At 45.1% G+C, this 16,525-nt stretch overlaps 1 protein-coding gene across 2 annotated transcripts in view; it reads right to left on the bottom strand.

Annotated features, from left to right (window-relative positions):
* The window catches only part of spryd3 (SPRY domain containing 3), a 384,202-nt gene that overhangs the window by 215,026 nt on the left and 152,651 nt on the right, over positions 1–16,525 (bottom strand). For both annotated transcript variants that reach the window (XM_043682106.2, XM_043682107.2), the window contains exon 7: positions 11,791–11,940. In XM_043682106.2, coding sequence (XP_043538041.1) covers positions 11,791–11,940 — 150 coding nt within the window. The remainder of the gene's footprint in view (positions 1–11,790; positions 11,941–16,525) is intronic.

Below are 16,525 nucleotides of genomic sequence, written 5' to 3'. Positions count from 1 at the left end.
AGGACAAGGAGAATGGATACATGCAAATACCTCCACAAGTTTCAAGCCACTCACCTGACTTTGAAACATACCATTGACCCTTCAACATCATTGGGTCAAAATCCTGGAATTCCCTCCCTCGTGGCATTGTGTGTCTATTTACAGCACATGGATTTTTTTTTGGGGGGTGGGGCGGGGGGGGGGGGGTGTGTGTGTATGGAACCAAGCAGTGAACACAAGCAATCTCCCTGAGGTAACAGTGGCTGAAGGACCTGAATTTAAGGGAATTTATATTTGCCAGGATTTGGTGTTGGAGAGACTGTTAGGTCTGAAGGTTGATAAGGTTCATGTTGCAGTTGTATAAGACTCTGGTGTGGCCGCATCTGGAGTATTGTGTGCAGTTTTGGTCGCCATACTATAGGAAGGATGTGGAGGCACTGGAACGGGTGCAGAGGAGGTTTACCAGGATGTTGCCTGGTATGGTCGGAAGATCGTATGAGGAAAGGCTGAGGCACTTGGGGTTGTTTCAATTGGAGAAAAGAAGGTTTAGGGGTGACTTGATAGAGGTGTACAAGATGATTAGGGGTTTAGATAGGGTTGACCATGAGAACCTTTTTCCACGTATGGAGTCAGCTATTACAAGGGGGCATAGCTTTAAATTAAGGGGGGGGTAGGTATAGGACAGATGTTAGGGGTAGATTCTTTACTCAGCAAGTCGTGAGTTCATGGAATGCCCTGCCAGTAGCAGTGGTGGACTCTCCCTCATTATGGGCATTTAAACAGGCATTGGATAGGCATATGGAGGATAGTGGGCTAGTGTAGGTTAGGTGGGCTTGGATCAGCGCAACATCGAGGGCCAAAGGGCCTGTACTGCGCTGTATTTTTCTATGTATTCTATGTATTCTATGTATAAGTCCCCGGGGCCTGATGGTCTACATCCCAGGGTACTGAAAGAGGTGGCTTGAGAAATCATGGATGCGTTGGTGATTATTTTCCAGAGTTCGATAGATTCGGGATCAGTTCCTATGGATTGGAGGGTAGCTAATGTTGTACCACTTTTTAAGAAAGGTGGGAGAGAGAAAATATGAAATTATAGACCAGTTAGTGTGACCTCAGTGGTGGGAAAGATACTGGAGTCTGTTATAAAGGATGAAATTACGACACGATAGGTCAGAGTCAGCATGGAATTATAAAGGGGAAATCATGCTTGACTAATCTTCTGGAATTTTTTGAGGATCTAACTCTGAAGATGGACGAGGGAGATCCCGTAGATGTAGTATACCTGGACTTTCAGAAAGCTTTTGATAAAGTCCCACATAGGAGGTTAGTGAGCAAAGTTAGGGCGCATGGTATTGGGGGCAAGGTACTAACTTGGATTGGAAGTTGGTTGGCTGATAGGAAACAAAGAGTAGTGATAAACGGCTCCATTTCGGAATGGCAGGCAGTGACCAGTGGAGTACCTCAGGGATCAGTGTTGGGACCACAGCTTTTTACAATGTATATTAATGATATAGAAGATGGTATTAGCAATAACATTAGCAAATGTGCTGATGAAACTAAGCTGGGTGGTAGGGTGAAATGTGATGAGGATGTTAGGAGATTACAGGGTGACCTGGACAAGTTAGGTGAGTGGCAGATGCAGCTTAATGTGGATAAATGTATGGTTATCCACTTTGGTGGCAAGAACAGGAAGGCATATTACTACCTAAATGGAATTGATTTAGGTAAAGGGCAGTACAGAGAGATCTGGGTGTTCTTGTACACCAGTCAATGAAGGTAAGCATGCAGGTACAGCAGGTAGTGAAGAAGGCTAATAGCATGCTGGCCTTCATAACAAGAGGGATTGAGTATAGAAGCAAAGAGGTTCTTCTGCAGCTGTACAGGGCCCTGGTGAGACCACACCTGGAGTACTGCGTGCAGTTCTGGTCTCCAAATTTGAGGAAAGACATTCTGGCTATTGAGAGAGTGCAGCGTAGGTTCACGAGGTCAATTCCTGGAATGGTGGGATTACCTTACACTGAAAGACTGGAGCGACTGGGCTTGTATACCCTTTAGTTTAGAAGACTGAGAGGGGATCTGATTGAGACATATAAGATTATTAAAGGATTAGACACTCTGGAGGCAGGAAACATGTTTCCGCTGATGGGTGAGTGCCGAACCAGAGGACACAGATTAAAAATACGGGTAGACCATTTAGGAGAGAGATGAGGAGAACCTTCTTCACCCAGAGAGTGGTGGCTGTGTGGAATGCTCTGCCCCAGAGGGCAGTGGAGGCCCAGTCTCTGGATTCATTTAAGAGAGTTGGATAGAGCTCTCAAGGATAGTGGAATCAAGGGTTATGGAGATAAGGCAGGAACAGTATACTGATTAAGGATGATCAGCCATGATCATATTGAATGTTGGTGAAGGCTCGAAGGGCAGAATGGCCTACTCCTGCACCTATTGTCTATTGTGATTGAGGAGAAGGTAGAGATTAAGTCAGCTAAGTCGAACAGGCAGGGCCAGGTTAATAAACACATTGGGACTGCCAGTCTGAAGGGTCTTTCTTTCAGTGCAAGGAGTATAACAGATAAGATAGAAGAGTTTCAATCTTGGATTAGTACATATGCCATACTCGATTTTGTATTGGGGAATGAATCTAGTCATGTGATTCAATAGGGGAGTATTTTGGGAACAGTGATCATAATGCTATAGGTTTTAAAATAGTTTCGGATAAGGATAAGACTGGTCCCTGGGTGAGAAAGCTAAACTGGTTAAAGGCTAATTGCAACAGTATTAAGCAGGAAGTGCAGAAATGAGAATGGGGGTGGCTGTCTGAGGGTAAATCTGAGATAAAGGAGTCTTTTAAAGGCCTCTTGATCAGAGTTCAGGACCAGCATTTGGCTCAGGGAAATGCAGGACAGACAGCTTAATGTCCCAGGGTATAGATGCAATAGGAAAGATAGAAAGGTGGGACAAGAGAGGAGCGAGAGTGGCGTTTTTGGTTAGGATAATATTATGGCTGTACTTAAGGAAGATATTCCTGAGAGTGCGTCCAATGAGATTATTTGGGTGGACCTGAGAAGTAAGAAAGGGATGATCACCTTATTGGGGTTGTATTATAGGCCCTCCAATAGTCAATGGGAAATTTAGAAACAAATTTGTAAGGAGATCTCACATCTCTCGAAGAATGATAGGGTTGTAATGGTAGGAGATTTTAACTTTCCAAACATAGACTGGGACTGCCAGAGTGTTAAGGGCTTAGATGAAGAGAAATTTGTTAAGTGTTACAAGAAAATGTTCTTATTCAATATGTGAATACACCTGCTAGAGAAGGAACAAAACTTGACCTTCTCTTGGGAAATAAGACAGGGCAAGTGACTGAGGTGTCAGTGGGGGAGCACTCTGGGGCCAGTGATCATAATTCTATTAGTTTTAAAGCATGATCTTAACCTCCACAACCACCTGATGAAGGAGCAGTGCTCCAAATGGCAGTGTTTCCAAATAAACCTGTTGGACTATCACCTGGTGTTGTGTGACTTTTAGCTTTAAAGTAGTTATGGAAAAGGACAGCCCTGATCAAAAAGTTCAAGTTCTAAACTGGAGGTAAGCCAATTTTGATGGTATTAGGTAAGAATTTTCAAAAGTTGATTGGGAGATGCTATTTGCAGATCAAGGTATGGCTGGAAAGTGGAAGGCCTTCAAAAATGAGATAAGAGTCCAGAGGCAGTACGTTCCCACTAGTGTGAAGGAAAAGGCTGGGAGGTGTTGGGAATTCTGGATGACTAGAGAAATTGAGACTCTGGTCAAGAAAAAGGAGGCATGTGGCAGGTTATAGACAGCTAGGATCGAGTGAATTCCTCAAGGAGAAATGGGCAGTAGGAGTATAGTCAAGAGGGAAATCAGGAGGGCAAAAAGGGGACATGAGATGGCTTTGGCAAATAGGGTTAAGGGGAATTCAAAGAGATTCTACAAATACATTAAGGGAAAAAGAGTAACTACAGGGAGAATGGGGCCCTTCAAGATCAACAAGACAGTCTTATGTGTGGAAATGAAGAAGGTTGGTGAGATAATAAATGAGTATTTTTGTAGAGAAAGATACAGAATCTAGAGCACTTGCAGAAATAAATAGTGATAATTTTGAAAAGTGTACTGAGGTGATGGTGCTGGACATCTTAAAACACATCTGATCAGGTACATCCCAGAACTTTGTGGGAAAGTAGGGAAATGATTGCTGGGGCCCTTGCTGAGATAGCTGTATCATCAGTAGCTATGAGTCAGGTGCTCAAAGACTGGAGAGTGACTAATGTGGTGCAATTCTTTAAGAAAGCAGGTAAGGAAAAGCCAGGGAATTATAGACCGGTGAGTCTGACATCAGTTGTGGATAAGTTCCATAGAATCCATAGCGTGAAAACAGGCTATTCAGTCCAAATTCACCCTCCAAAAAGAATCCCACTCAGACCCATCCCCCTGCCCTTTCCCTGTAACCCTACATTTCCCATGCCTACATATGCCTGAACACTATAGGCCATTAAGCATGGCCAGTGCACTGAATTTGCACATCTTTGGACCTCTGTTGGAGTGGATTCTGAGGGACAGGATTCACAAGTATTTGGAAAGGCTTGGGAAATCGTGTCTCACGAACTTGGCTGAGTTTTTTGGAGAAGTAACAAAGAGGATTGATGAAGGCAGAGCGGTAGATGTTATCTATATGGACTTCAGTAAGGCTTTCGACAAGGTTCCCCATTGTAGACTGATTAGCAACGTTAGATCTCAGAGTACAGGGAGAAGTAGCCATTTGGATACAAAATGGGCTTGAAGGTAGGAGACAGGATGGTGGTGAAGGGTTGGTTTTCGGATTGTGATCAACAGTATGTCGCAAGGATCGGTGCTGGATCCACTGCTTTTTTGTCATTTACATAAATGATTTGAATGCGACCATAGGAGATATGGTTAGTAAGTTTGCAAATGACACAAAATTTTGTGGCATATGGACAGTAAATAACATTATCTCAAAGTAACCAGATGCGCCAATGGGTGTCAGATGAAGTTTAATTTAAATAAATGTGGATACTGCATTTTGGAAAGGCAAATCAGGGCAGGACATATTTACTTAAGGGTAACATCCTGGGGAGTGTTGCTGAATAAAGAAACCTTGGAATGCAGGTTCATAGTTCCTTGAAAGTGGAGTCTTAGGTAGACAGGATAGTGAAGAAAGTGTTTGGTATGCTCTCCTTTATTTGTCAGAGCATTGAATATAGGAGTTGCGAGGTCATGTTGCAGCTATATAGGATATTGGTAAGGCCATTTTTGGAATACTGTGTGCAATTATGGTCTTCCTGCTTATAGGAAGGATATTGTCAAACATGAAAGGGTTCAGAAAAGATTTTCAAGGAAGTTGCCAGGATTGAAGGCATAGAGCTACAAGGAGAGGCTGAATAGACTGGAGCTTATTTTCCCTGGAGGCTGAGGGGGTGACCATATAGGAGGTTTATTAAATCATGAGGGGCAAGGATAGGATAAATAGACATGGTCTTTTCCCTGGGGTGGGGGAGCCCAAATGTAGAGGGTATAGATTTAAGGTGAGAAGGGAAAGATTTAAAAGGGACTTGAGGGGCAACTTGTTTATGCAGAGGGTGCATGTATGGAATGAACTGCCAGAGGAACTGGTGGAGGCTGGTACAATTACAACATTTAAAAGACATTCAAAGTTTGTGAGAAGATTTGTAGCTCGGGTGCTCGTTGCTGTGGTTCTGTTCGCCGAGCTGGAAGTTTTTGTTGCAAACGTTTCGTCCCCTGTCTAGGTGACATCCTCAGTGCTTGGGAGCCTCCTTTGAAGCGCTTCTGTGGTGTTTCCTCCGGCATTTATAGTGGCCTGTCCCTGCCGCTTCCGGTTGTCAGTTTCAGCTGTCCGCTGTAGTGGCCGGTATATTGGGTCCAGGTCTATGTGTTTGTTGATGGAGTTTGTGGATGAGTGCCATGCTTCTAGGAAACTTATCCACAAACTCCATCAACAAACACATCGACCTGGACCCAATATACCGGCCACTACAGCGGACAGCTGAAACTGACAACCGGAAGCGGCAGGGACAGGCCACTATAAATGCCGGAGGAAACACCACAGAAGCACTTCACAGGAGGCTCCCAAGCACTGAGGATGTCACCTAGACAGGGGATGAAACGTTTGCAACAAAAACTTTCAGCTCGGTGAACAGAACCACAGCATTTAAAAGACATTTGGATGGGTATATGAATAGGAAGGGTTTAGAGGGATATGGGCTAAATGCTGGCAAATGAGACTTGGTTTTTTTCAGATATCAGGTCAGCATGGACCAAGAGTCTGTTTCCATGTTGCATATCTCTATGACTGTATGTTGTTTTCATATGATCTCTCAATGTCAATGTTTTTTAAAAATCGTACATATAACTCCCTGATGCTCTTCTCTTCAACCTTGTTTATTTATTGTACCTGAAAATTTTAAAATATTCTCAATTTTCGTCATGTCTATTTATGCTGCAGTCTATGATCTTCAGTGTTTCAATTTACCTCATTACCTCCATCTCCAGAGTCTCCCTTCGATTTTTATACTCACTTTCTCTTTCTTGATTGATCTTTAAAAGATTATGTTCACTATTCCCCAAGGGTTCAGCTATACTCACACCAGTACCCTAGTGATCCCTGTCCCCAGTAGCTCTCTACATCATATTTGACTCAGAGTTTTCATCTATATCCGTCATCAGGATTGCCTATTTTCACATCTATAACATTACCCAAATTTTGCCTGTTTCAGCTAATCTGATGCCAAAAACTCATTTTAATGCCTTAGTTATTTCCAAATGTGACTATTCAAACGTACTACAGGCCAGTCTGCCACCATCCATCTTCCATAAACCTGAGGCCATTCCAAATTCTGCTGTTACTGTCTCAACTGACAGCAGTCTTGGAGTCTCATGGCTCAATTAATTCTTTATTTTCAGATTCTCGTTCTTAATTTTTAAATCACTCTAGCTTTGCCTTTCCCCTTCTTTATAATTTCCTCCAGTTCCAGAATCTTTCAGATACCTGTACTCTTTTAGGTTTTGCCTCATGAACATCTCAAGTTTTAATTGCTCCACCACTCGTGGTCACTTTTTCACCTGCCTGGATCCAAAGCTCTGGAATATCCCTTCCTAAAGCTCTCTGCCTCTCGACCTTGCTCCCCTCCTCTAAAATACTCCTCACAAATCTACCTCTTTGACCAAGTTTCTGGTCATCTGACCTAATACTTCTTATGTGCTTCAGTGCAATGTCTTGTTTTACAATCCTCCTGAGGGGCAATTTATGACATTAAACATTATTGCACAAATACAAGCTGTTTTTGTTGCAGCTGTTGGAATTCTGTCTCTCTCCTTACTGGCATCCGGACATACTGTTTGTAGAAGAAACTCTGCACACGTTGCAGGAACTCAATCCTCTATCTTCCATTTTCTCCCTCCCTGCGTCAATTAATAGGAGGGTAATTTCAAATCTCTTCAAACAATACCTTTGTTACTTCCTTACTCTGTTTACTGAGTACCTCTTCTATTGCCCTTCCATAATTGGAAGGTCTGGAGAAAAGTCCCACTAATGTAACAGATTCTTTTTAACTTTAATCTCAATTTCTGCTCGAACTACTTGTGTACACTAGCACTCTACACAAAGCACATTTTCCCACCTTCACTAACGCTGTTACTCCTCCTCCATTTTTCTTAACTACTCTGTCTCTCCTAAAACAAAAATTCACACACGTGTTTATTTTTCATTCCTGCTCAGTTTGGAGCCAAGTTTCTGTTCGTATTATTCAATCTATATCTTCTTGTGACATCACTAGTTCTAACGCCTCGTGTTTACTTCCCACGCTTGGGAATCTTGCAATACAGGCCCTTTGTCTTTTCCAAGCTACACCTTTTCCCCTTGAGGATTCTGCCCAAGGGAACAACTTTGTCCTGCTGAAAACAGATCAATTTGATTTTCTACCTCTACTTTATTCCTCCGACATGCAAGTTCCTTTTGCAGAGAAGTTTTCACCCACATTTAGCTCATCAGTTTCTACACTCTTGAATTTTCCCATTACTTTTATTCACAATATTTATTTCATTAGCCCCCTTCCTGATGAGCTGGACTTCATCCTGTGAAATACATTCTACCTTCCACAGAGCCACTGCAATGCCCCACAAACACAAACCTAGTTCCTCACCCCAGCTCTGTAAACCATGCTTTAGTGGTCTGGATCTTCTGACCCAGTGTCTCACAAAAATAACACAAACGCTCTAGATCAAACAGTGTTTTGATTTCAAAGTTTTCATCCTGGTTTTCAAATCCCTCTATGGCCTTACTCCCCAGCTTCTCCATAGTTTCTTCCAGCTGTACAATAGTCAGGTATTTGTGCTCCTGTAATTCTGTCCTTTTGTGTATTCCCAATTCTAAATGGGAAAGCAGGAAGGCAGATTATTACCTGAATGGCGATAGATTGGGAAAGGAGATTGTTCCTTGAGACTTGGATGCAGCAGGTCACGAATATGGCAAATGTTGTTGTCCTTTGTAGTCAGAGGATTCAAGTACAGGGGCAGGGATGTCCTGCTGCAATTGCTTAGGGTCTTGGTGAGACCACACCTGGAATATTGTGCTCAGTTTTGGTCTCCTTATCTGAGGGAGGATGTTCTAGATATTGAGGAAATGCAACAAAGATTTACTAGACTGATTCCTGGGATGGCAAGACAGACATATGGCCTATCCCATATTCTTAGACAGTGACTGAGATCTGCATCTGTTATTCTCTTTCACACACACACACAGTATCAAGCAAGATTGAGTTAGTTAGGACTATATTCACTGGAATTAGAAGAATGACTGGGAATCTCACAGAAATCTATAAAATTCAAACAAGGGCTAGACAGTATAAACACAGGAAGATTGTTCCCATGAATGGGACTCCAGAACCAGAGGGTAGGCTGTTTAGGGCTGAGATGAGGAGAAATTTCTTGACCCAGAGAGTGGTGAGCATGTGGAATTCACGATCACAGAGTGGTTGAGGCCAAAACGTTGAATATTTTCAAGAAGGAGTGAGAAAAAATTCGTAGGGCTAACAGGATCAAAGCTATGGGGAAAAATCAGGAACAGGAAATCAAGTTGGAAGATCAGCCATGATCATATTAAATAGCAAAACAGATGCAAAGGGCCAAATGGCCCACTCCTGCTGTTATTTTCTTGTTTCCAATTGGTGGCCATACTTTCAGCTTCCAGGCCTCATGATTTTCTCCCGACATCTCTTCACTTCGCTTTCCTTCTTTAAGACACTCTATAAAACTACCTCTCTGACCAAGTCTTTGGTCACTTGGTCTATTATATTTTTGTGTGTGTCTTAGTACTATTTTTTTTTTTAACTTTTAAATCCCTTTTTCAAAACATTGAAAGTGCGATATCAGCATCTGTGAGGTCCTGGTTCCTCCTCCTTCACTCAATTTCCAGGATACGTGGTCTTTCCTATACCCTTGGCGCCCACATGAAGTGCATCTCTGTTCCTGTAGAAACCAAACCACAAAACTCGGGCGACCGAATCAACACGGACATTTACTATAAACCGACCGACTCCCACAGCTACCTGGACTACACCTCCTCCCACCCTGCCCTCTGGAAAAACGCCATCCCATATTCCCAATTCCTTCGTCTCCGCCGCATCTGCTCCCAGGAGGACCAGTTCCAATACCATACAACTCAGATGGCCTCCTTCTTCAAAGACCGCAATTTCCCCCCAGACGTGATCGACGATGCCCTCCACCGCATCTCCTCCACTTCCCGCTCCTCTGCCCTTGAGCCCCACCCCTTCAATCGCTACCAGGACACAACCCCACTGGTCCTCACCTACCACCCCACCAACCTGAAGAAGGGCTTATGCCCGAAACGTCGATTCTCCTGTTCCCTGGATGCTGCCTGACCTGCAGCGCTGTTCCAGCAACACATTTTCAGCAATCTCCATGTACATCGTATCATCCGCCGTCATTTCCGCCACCTCCAAACGGACCCCACCACCAAGGATATATTTCCCTCCCCTCCCCTATCAGCGTTCCGAAAAGACCACTCCCTCCGTGACTCCCTCGTCAGGTCCACACCTCCCACCAACCCAACCTCCACTCCCGGCACCTTCCCCTGCAACCGCAAGAAATGCAAAACTTGCGCCCACACCTCCCCCCTCACTTCCCTCCAAGGCCCCAAGGGATCCTTCCATATCCGCCACAAATTCACCTGCACCTCCACACACATCATTTATTGCATCCGCTGCACCCGATGTGGCCTCCTCTATATTGGGGAGACAGGCTGCCTACTTGCGGAACGTTTCAGAGAACACCTCTGGGACACCCGGACCAACCAACCCAACCACCCCGTGGCTCAACACTTCAACTCCCCCTCCCACTCCACCAAGGACATGCAGGTCCTTGGACTCCTCCATCGCCAGACCATAGAAGAACGCCTAATCATCCGCCTAGGAACCCTCCAACTACAAGGGATGAACTCAGATTTTTCCAGTTTCCTCATTTCCCCTCCCCCCACCTTGTCTCAGTCAAATCCCTTGAACTCAGCACCGCCTTCCTAACCTGCAATCTTCTTCCTGACCTCTCCGCCCCCACCCCCACTCTGGCCTATCACCCTCACCTTGACCTCCTTCCACCTATCGCATTTCCAACGCCCCTCCCCCCTACCTTTTATCTTAGCCTGCTGGACACACTTTCCTCATTCCTGAAGAAGGGCTCATGCCTGAAACGTCGATTCTCCTGCTCCTTCGATGCTGCCTGACCTGCTGCGCTTTTCCAGCAACACATTTTCAGCTCTGATCTCCAGCATCTGCAGTCCTCACTTTCTCCTCAAATGAAGAAAATAGCCAACAATATGGCACTTTCAATGGAAAGCCATGCAGTATGTTCATGGCTGATGTTCAGCTTCAACTCCACTTTCCTGCTTCCTCTCCATATCCTTTGACTTCGTAAGAGACCCAAAATCTCTAAGCCCAGCATTAACTATCTTACAACTGTATACCTGCAACAGGATGTTTTTATGCCTGAAGACAGAAGTTGGGTCATGAATTGGAAGGTGATTCAGACATACACCATCAGACATATGACCATCACTTCCCTCATGGCAAAGCCTGAGGCAAATAGTAGGCATACAAGTCCAACCCTCTTTAGCAATACAAGCACACAAGAACTAGGTGATATGCTGAGCACAAAGGACTTTTCGCAGATTAAACATTATGTGCTGTTAAAAATGTACTAATTGGAACAGCAACAGGTGAATTCAGCATTTTAAGCTGACTAGCAAATATTTAACCTGCGCTAACTGCAGGCTTGTTATCTTATAGAGTACAGCACTAGTCTTCACTGCAGAGCTAGGTTTCTCTTTCAGTAAAAACTACTAAGAGACTCTCAGATCTTTGAAGTGGCTGGGAGTAAAACATCAAAAATCTAGTGTCACAAGACTTTCATTACCTTTCGCTTTTATCAAGCAGAATTGTCAAATTGGACATCAGTCATATGTCTCAGATTAGTTTAGAATATGCTTTTGTGCTAAATTTGCAACAGTACTCAGAAAGGCAATGAATACAGCTGGTGTACAAAATGGAAGATATTTACCCCAATGTTCTTGTGCTACTTTTTTGAGGTTTCAGTTAAAGCATATTCATGGGGCAGAATAAAGGATGGAATCTGGACCATACTCGGTGTTGACACTGGCTCTTCCGTTGACGAGCAGTGACATCGTCTAACCTCAATTAGCATAAATATTTAACAAAGTAGAAGAAAAATACATTTTGTACCACAAACCTTTCTTGCCAGTCCCAAGGCAATGTAGCATTTTTCACCTGGGTCAACGATCTCTACTTCAAAGTAATGGCTTCTGGTGCTGAGGGGATATCTTGCTTGTGCGAGTCCAACATCCATGATACTCTTCCCTTTGCCGCTATATTCTAATAGCTGGAGACAAACCAAGAAAGAAGAAAGTGGAAAATTGACTGAGGATACAAAATCAGCAAATTTAAACACAATTGTTCCGGTTCCATTTATTTGCAACTTTGATAAAATGCAGAGCCTCAAATAGGAAGCTTTCATAATGTCCCTTTCAAGAACCCTTTCTCTTCTGGATTACAGTTCCACAGGTTCTCCTCTTTTTGAGTGAAGTGGCCATTTTTCACAGGTGAGTCTAGATTATAATCGACATGATCTTGCCCTTGCTCTGCATTCACACTTTCCAGTGGTTGGTTCTTGCACAGTGTTAGGTGAGTAGGAACCCAGGTTGAATGTACTACTTAGTTTGGAGGAACTCAGCCGAACTGTATTGCCCCTATCACTGCCCTGGGATGAGATCCACAGGAATCTTCTGGAGGAGATTTCATGAGGTTAACAGTTAGCTCAGTGGTTAGCACTGCGACCTCACAGTGCCAGGAACCCGGGTTCGATTCCATCCTCAGGTCAATATCTGTGTGGAGTTTGCACTTTTCAGTGTCTGTATGGATTTCCTATGGGTGCTCCGGATTCCACCCACAGTTCAAAGATGTGCAAGTTAGGTGGATTGACCATGCTAAATTGCCCATAGTGTCCAGGGATGTGCAGGTTCAGTGGATTAGGAGCAAGTGAGGATTGCAGATGCTGGAGATCAGAGTCGAGAGAGTGCTGCTGGAAAAGCACAAGCAGTCAGGCAGCATCTGAAGGGCAGGAGAATCGACGTTTCGAGCATAAGCTCTTCATCAGGAGTGAGGCTTGTGAGGCTGAGAGATAAGGGGGGGGGTAGGGGAAGAATACGATAGGTAAATGAAGGTGGGGGAGAAGGTGATAGGTCGGAGAGAAAGGTGGGGCGGATAGGTGAGATGGAAGATTGACAGATAGGACAGATCAAGAGAACAATGCCGAGTTGGAAGGTTGGATCTTGGATAAAATGGGGGTAGGGGAAATGAGGAAACTGGCAAAAACTACGTTGATTCCATGTGGTTGGAGGGTCCCAAGGCAGAAAATGAGACGTTCTTCCTCCAGACATCGGGTGGTAAGGGTTAGGCAATGGGATGGAAGGTGAGGACCAGGGGGTTTGTCCTTGTTGCGGTTGCAGATGTGTGGGAAGTGGATGAGATGCATCATCGACCACATGGGAGGGGAAATTGCAGTCTTTGAAGAAGGCGCCCATCTGGTGTGTTCTATGGTGGAATTGGTCCTCCTGGGAGCAGATGCAACAGAGGAATTGGGAATAAGGGATAGCGTTTTTACAGGAGGCAGGTTGCGAGCAAGTTTAGTCCAGGTAGCTGTGGGAGTCGGTGGGTTTGTAGTGGAGGTCCGTGTTGAGTCCGTCAACGTTAATGAAGATGGAGAGGTCCAGGAAAGACAGGGAGGTGTGCATGATGGTCCAGGAACTTAAGGTTGGGGTGGAACGTGTTAGTGAAGTTGATGAACTGTTGAATCTCCTCGTGGGAGCACGAGGTGCGGCAATACAGTCATCGATGTAACAGAGGAAAGGTGGGGAATGATGTGGGTGACACTGGGTATTTCCCTCCCCACCCCGATCTACATTGCATCGTCCTCAGACATTTCGACCACCTACAAACAGATCTGACCACCAGGGATAAATTTCCCTCCACACCCCAATCTGCATTCCATAAAGGTCCACAGTTACACCGGCAGCATTCCCCACCTTTTCCTCTGCTACATCAAGGACTATATTGGCGCAACCTTGTGTTTCCACGGGGAGATTGAACAGTTCATCAACTTCACCGTTACCTTCCACCCTGACCTCAAATTCACCTGGACCATCGCGGGCACCTCTCTCCCCTTCCTGGACCTCCCCATCTCCATTAACAGTGATCGACTCAGCATGGATATCCACTACAAAGCCACCAGCTCCCACAGCTTCCTGGATTACACCTCCTCCCATCCTGTCTCCTGTAAAAATGCTATCCCTTATTCCAAATTCCACCATCTCTGCCGCATCTGCTCCCAGAAGGACCAATTCTATCTCAGAACATACAAGATGGCCTCCTTCTACAAAGACCATAATTTTCCCTCCCACGTGCTGGAGGGCATCTTTAACTACATCTCCTCTACTTCCCGCACCTCCGCCCTTGAACCGCATCCCTCCAACCGCAACAAGGACAGAACCCCCTTGGTCCTCACCTTCCACCTCACCAAACTCCAGATACATTGCATGATCCTCCGCCATTTCTGCCATCTACAAACAGACCCCACCACCAGGGATATATTTCCGTCCCCACCCTTATCTGTGTTCCGTAAAGACCAATCCCTCCAGGACTCCCTTGTCAGACCCACACCTGCCCTCCCCAACCACCTCCCCCCCCCCCGCCACCGCAAGAATTGCAAAATGCCCCTCACCTCCAAGCAAAGCCCCAAAGGCTCCTTCCACGTCCAGAGATTTACCTGTACTTCCACACATGCCATTTATTGTATCTGTTGCTCCCAATGCGGTCTCCTCTCCACTGGGGAGAAAGGATACCTACTTGCGGAACGTTTCAGAGAACATCTCCAGGACACACACATGGAACAACCCCACCGCCCTGTAGGTGAACACTTTAACTCAGTCTCTCACTCCCCCTAGGACCTGCAGGTCCTGGGCCTCCTCCATCGACAATCACTAACCACCCGACACCTGGAGGAAGAACGCCTCATCTTCCGTCTTGGGACACTTCAACCACGCAGGGTCAATGTGGATTTCACCCAGTTTCCTCATTTCCCCTCCCCCCACCTGATCCCAGATCCAGCCTTCCAACTCGGCACCACCCTCTTGATCTGTTCTACCTGACCATCTTTCTTCCCATCTAGTCACTCCACCCTCCTCTCCGACCTATCACCTTCACCCCTACGTTCAGCTCCCTTCCCCCCCCCCCCCCCCCCCCCCCCCCCAGCCCCACACTCCCCTTTCCCATTTATCTCTCAGCCCCCTTGGCCCACAAGCCTCATTCCTGATGAAGGGCTTATGCTCGAAACGTTGATTCTCCTGCTCCTCAGATGCTGCCTGACCGGCTGTGCTTTTCCAGCAGCACACTCTTGGCTCAGTGGATTAGCCATGAGAAATTCAGGATTACAGGGATAGGGTGGGTGTGTCTGAGATGCTGTTCAGAGGGTGGTATGTAACTGATGGGCCAAATAGTGTGCATCCACACTATCGGGATTCTATGATGCTATGAATAACTGAATCGACATGGCATAAGTAGTAAACCTTAGATTATGGCAATTCCTCACTTCTTACAAATTACCTTGCTCAAACTGAAGGAATTATACAATGGGTTTCAACATGGACGGACACCAATCAGCTGTGACATCCTTGCTGACGTTTTGCAATCGGATTTTTACAAGTACCCTTTTGCCTGTTCTCTGTAGCCCTAACGGTAGTTATCAAACTCCTTTTTGAACTCCTCAATTGAACCAGCCTCGACCAAACGTTCAGACAGTGCTTTCCAGATTCTCATCAGTTGCTGTATGAAACCGTTTATTCTTATGTTATCTTTGCTTTTTTTTTCCAATCACCCTCAGACTATGTTCTCTGGTTCTTGATCATTCTACACATGGAAATAGTTCCTTCGTATCTATTCTGTCCAGACGCCTTATAGCACTTGGATCAAATTTCCTCTCAACCTTATCTCCTCCAAGGACAACATTTCCAGCTTCCCCAATCTGTCCACGTAACTGAGGTTCCTCATCATTTAATAGGGAGGCAATGGCCTAGTTGTATTATTGCAGGACTATTAGTTCTGTGATCTGGGCAGATGGTGGAATTCAAATTCAGTTTTGAAAAATCTGGAGTTAAGATTCGACTGATGACCATGAAATCACCGTCAATTGTTGGAAAAACCTATGGTTCACTCATGTCCTTCAGAAAAGGAAATCTGCCATCCTCACCTGGTCTGGCCTACATGTGATTCCAGACCCACAACAATATGGTTGATGAACAACTGCCCTCTGAAATCGCCCAGTAAGTTATTCAGTTTGTATCAATCACTGTGAAGTCTCAACAAAGAAATGAAACCGAATGGACCACTTGGCATTGGCTCAGGCACTGGAAAACACAATAGCAGAAACAGTCCTGTCCACCTTGCAAGTCATTCTTACTAACATTTGGGGCGAGTGCGAAACTGGAGAGCTGTCTCACAACCTAGTCAATCAAAAGCCTGACAAAGTCACACACACAGAATCACACCTTCCAGACACCACCACCACCATCCCTGGATATGTCCTGTCCCACTGGCAGGACAGACTCAACTGAGGTGGTGGCAATGTGATATGCAATCAGGAGGAAACTTCCCTGGGAGTCCTGAACATTGACCCTGACCACGGGCAAGGAAACCTCCTGCTGGTTATCACGTACCATCATCCCTCCACTAATGAATCATTACTCCTCCTGTTATGCACCCGACCAAACCCCCTCAAAATATATTCAGAAGATAATCTAGACCCTAATGTTTTCTTATTTTAAAGAGAAGTGCAAGGTGTTGCAATCCAATGCAATTTGATTGGTCAAATTATTTGATATGAAGCAAAACACACTTCATTTTTCCACTGGAGG

This window comes from Chiloscyllium plagiosum, unplaced genomic scaffold (assembly GCF_037043375.1).
Source record: "Chiloscyllium plagiosum isolate Xiang-an unplaced genomic scaffold, Cpla_swu_hap1 HiC_scaffold_53X, whole genome shotgun sequence".
In the NCBI taxonomy this organism is placed as follows: domain Eukaryota; kingdom Metazoa; phylum Chordata; class Chondrichthyes; order Orectolobiformes; family Hemiscylliidae; genus Chiloscyllium; species Chiloscyllium plagiosum.
This window is presented reverse-complemented; position numbering and strand designations above follow the sequence as displayed.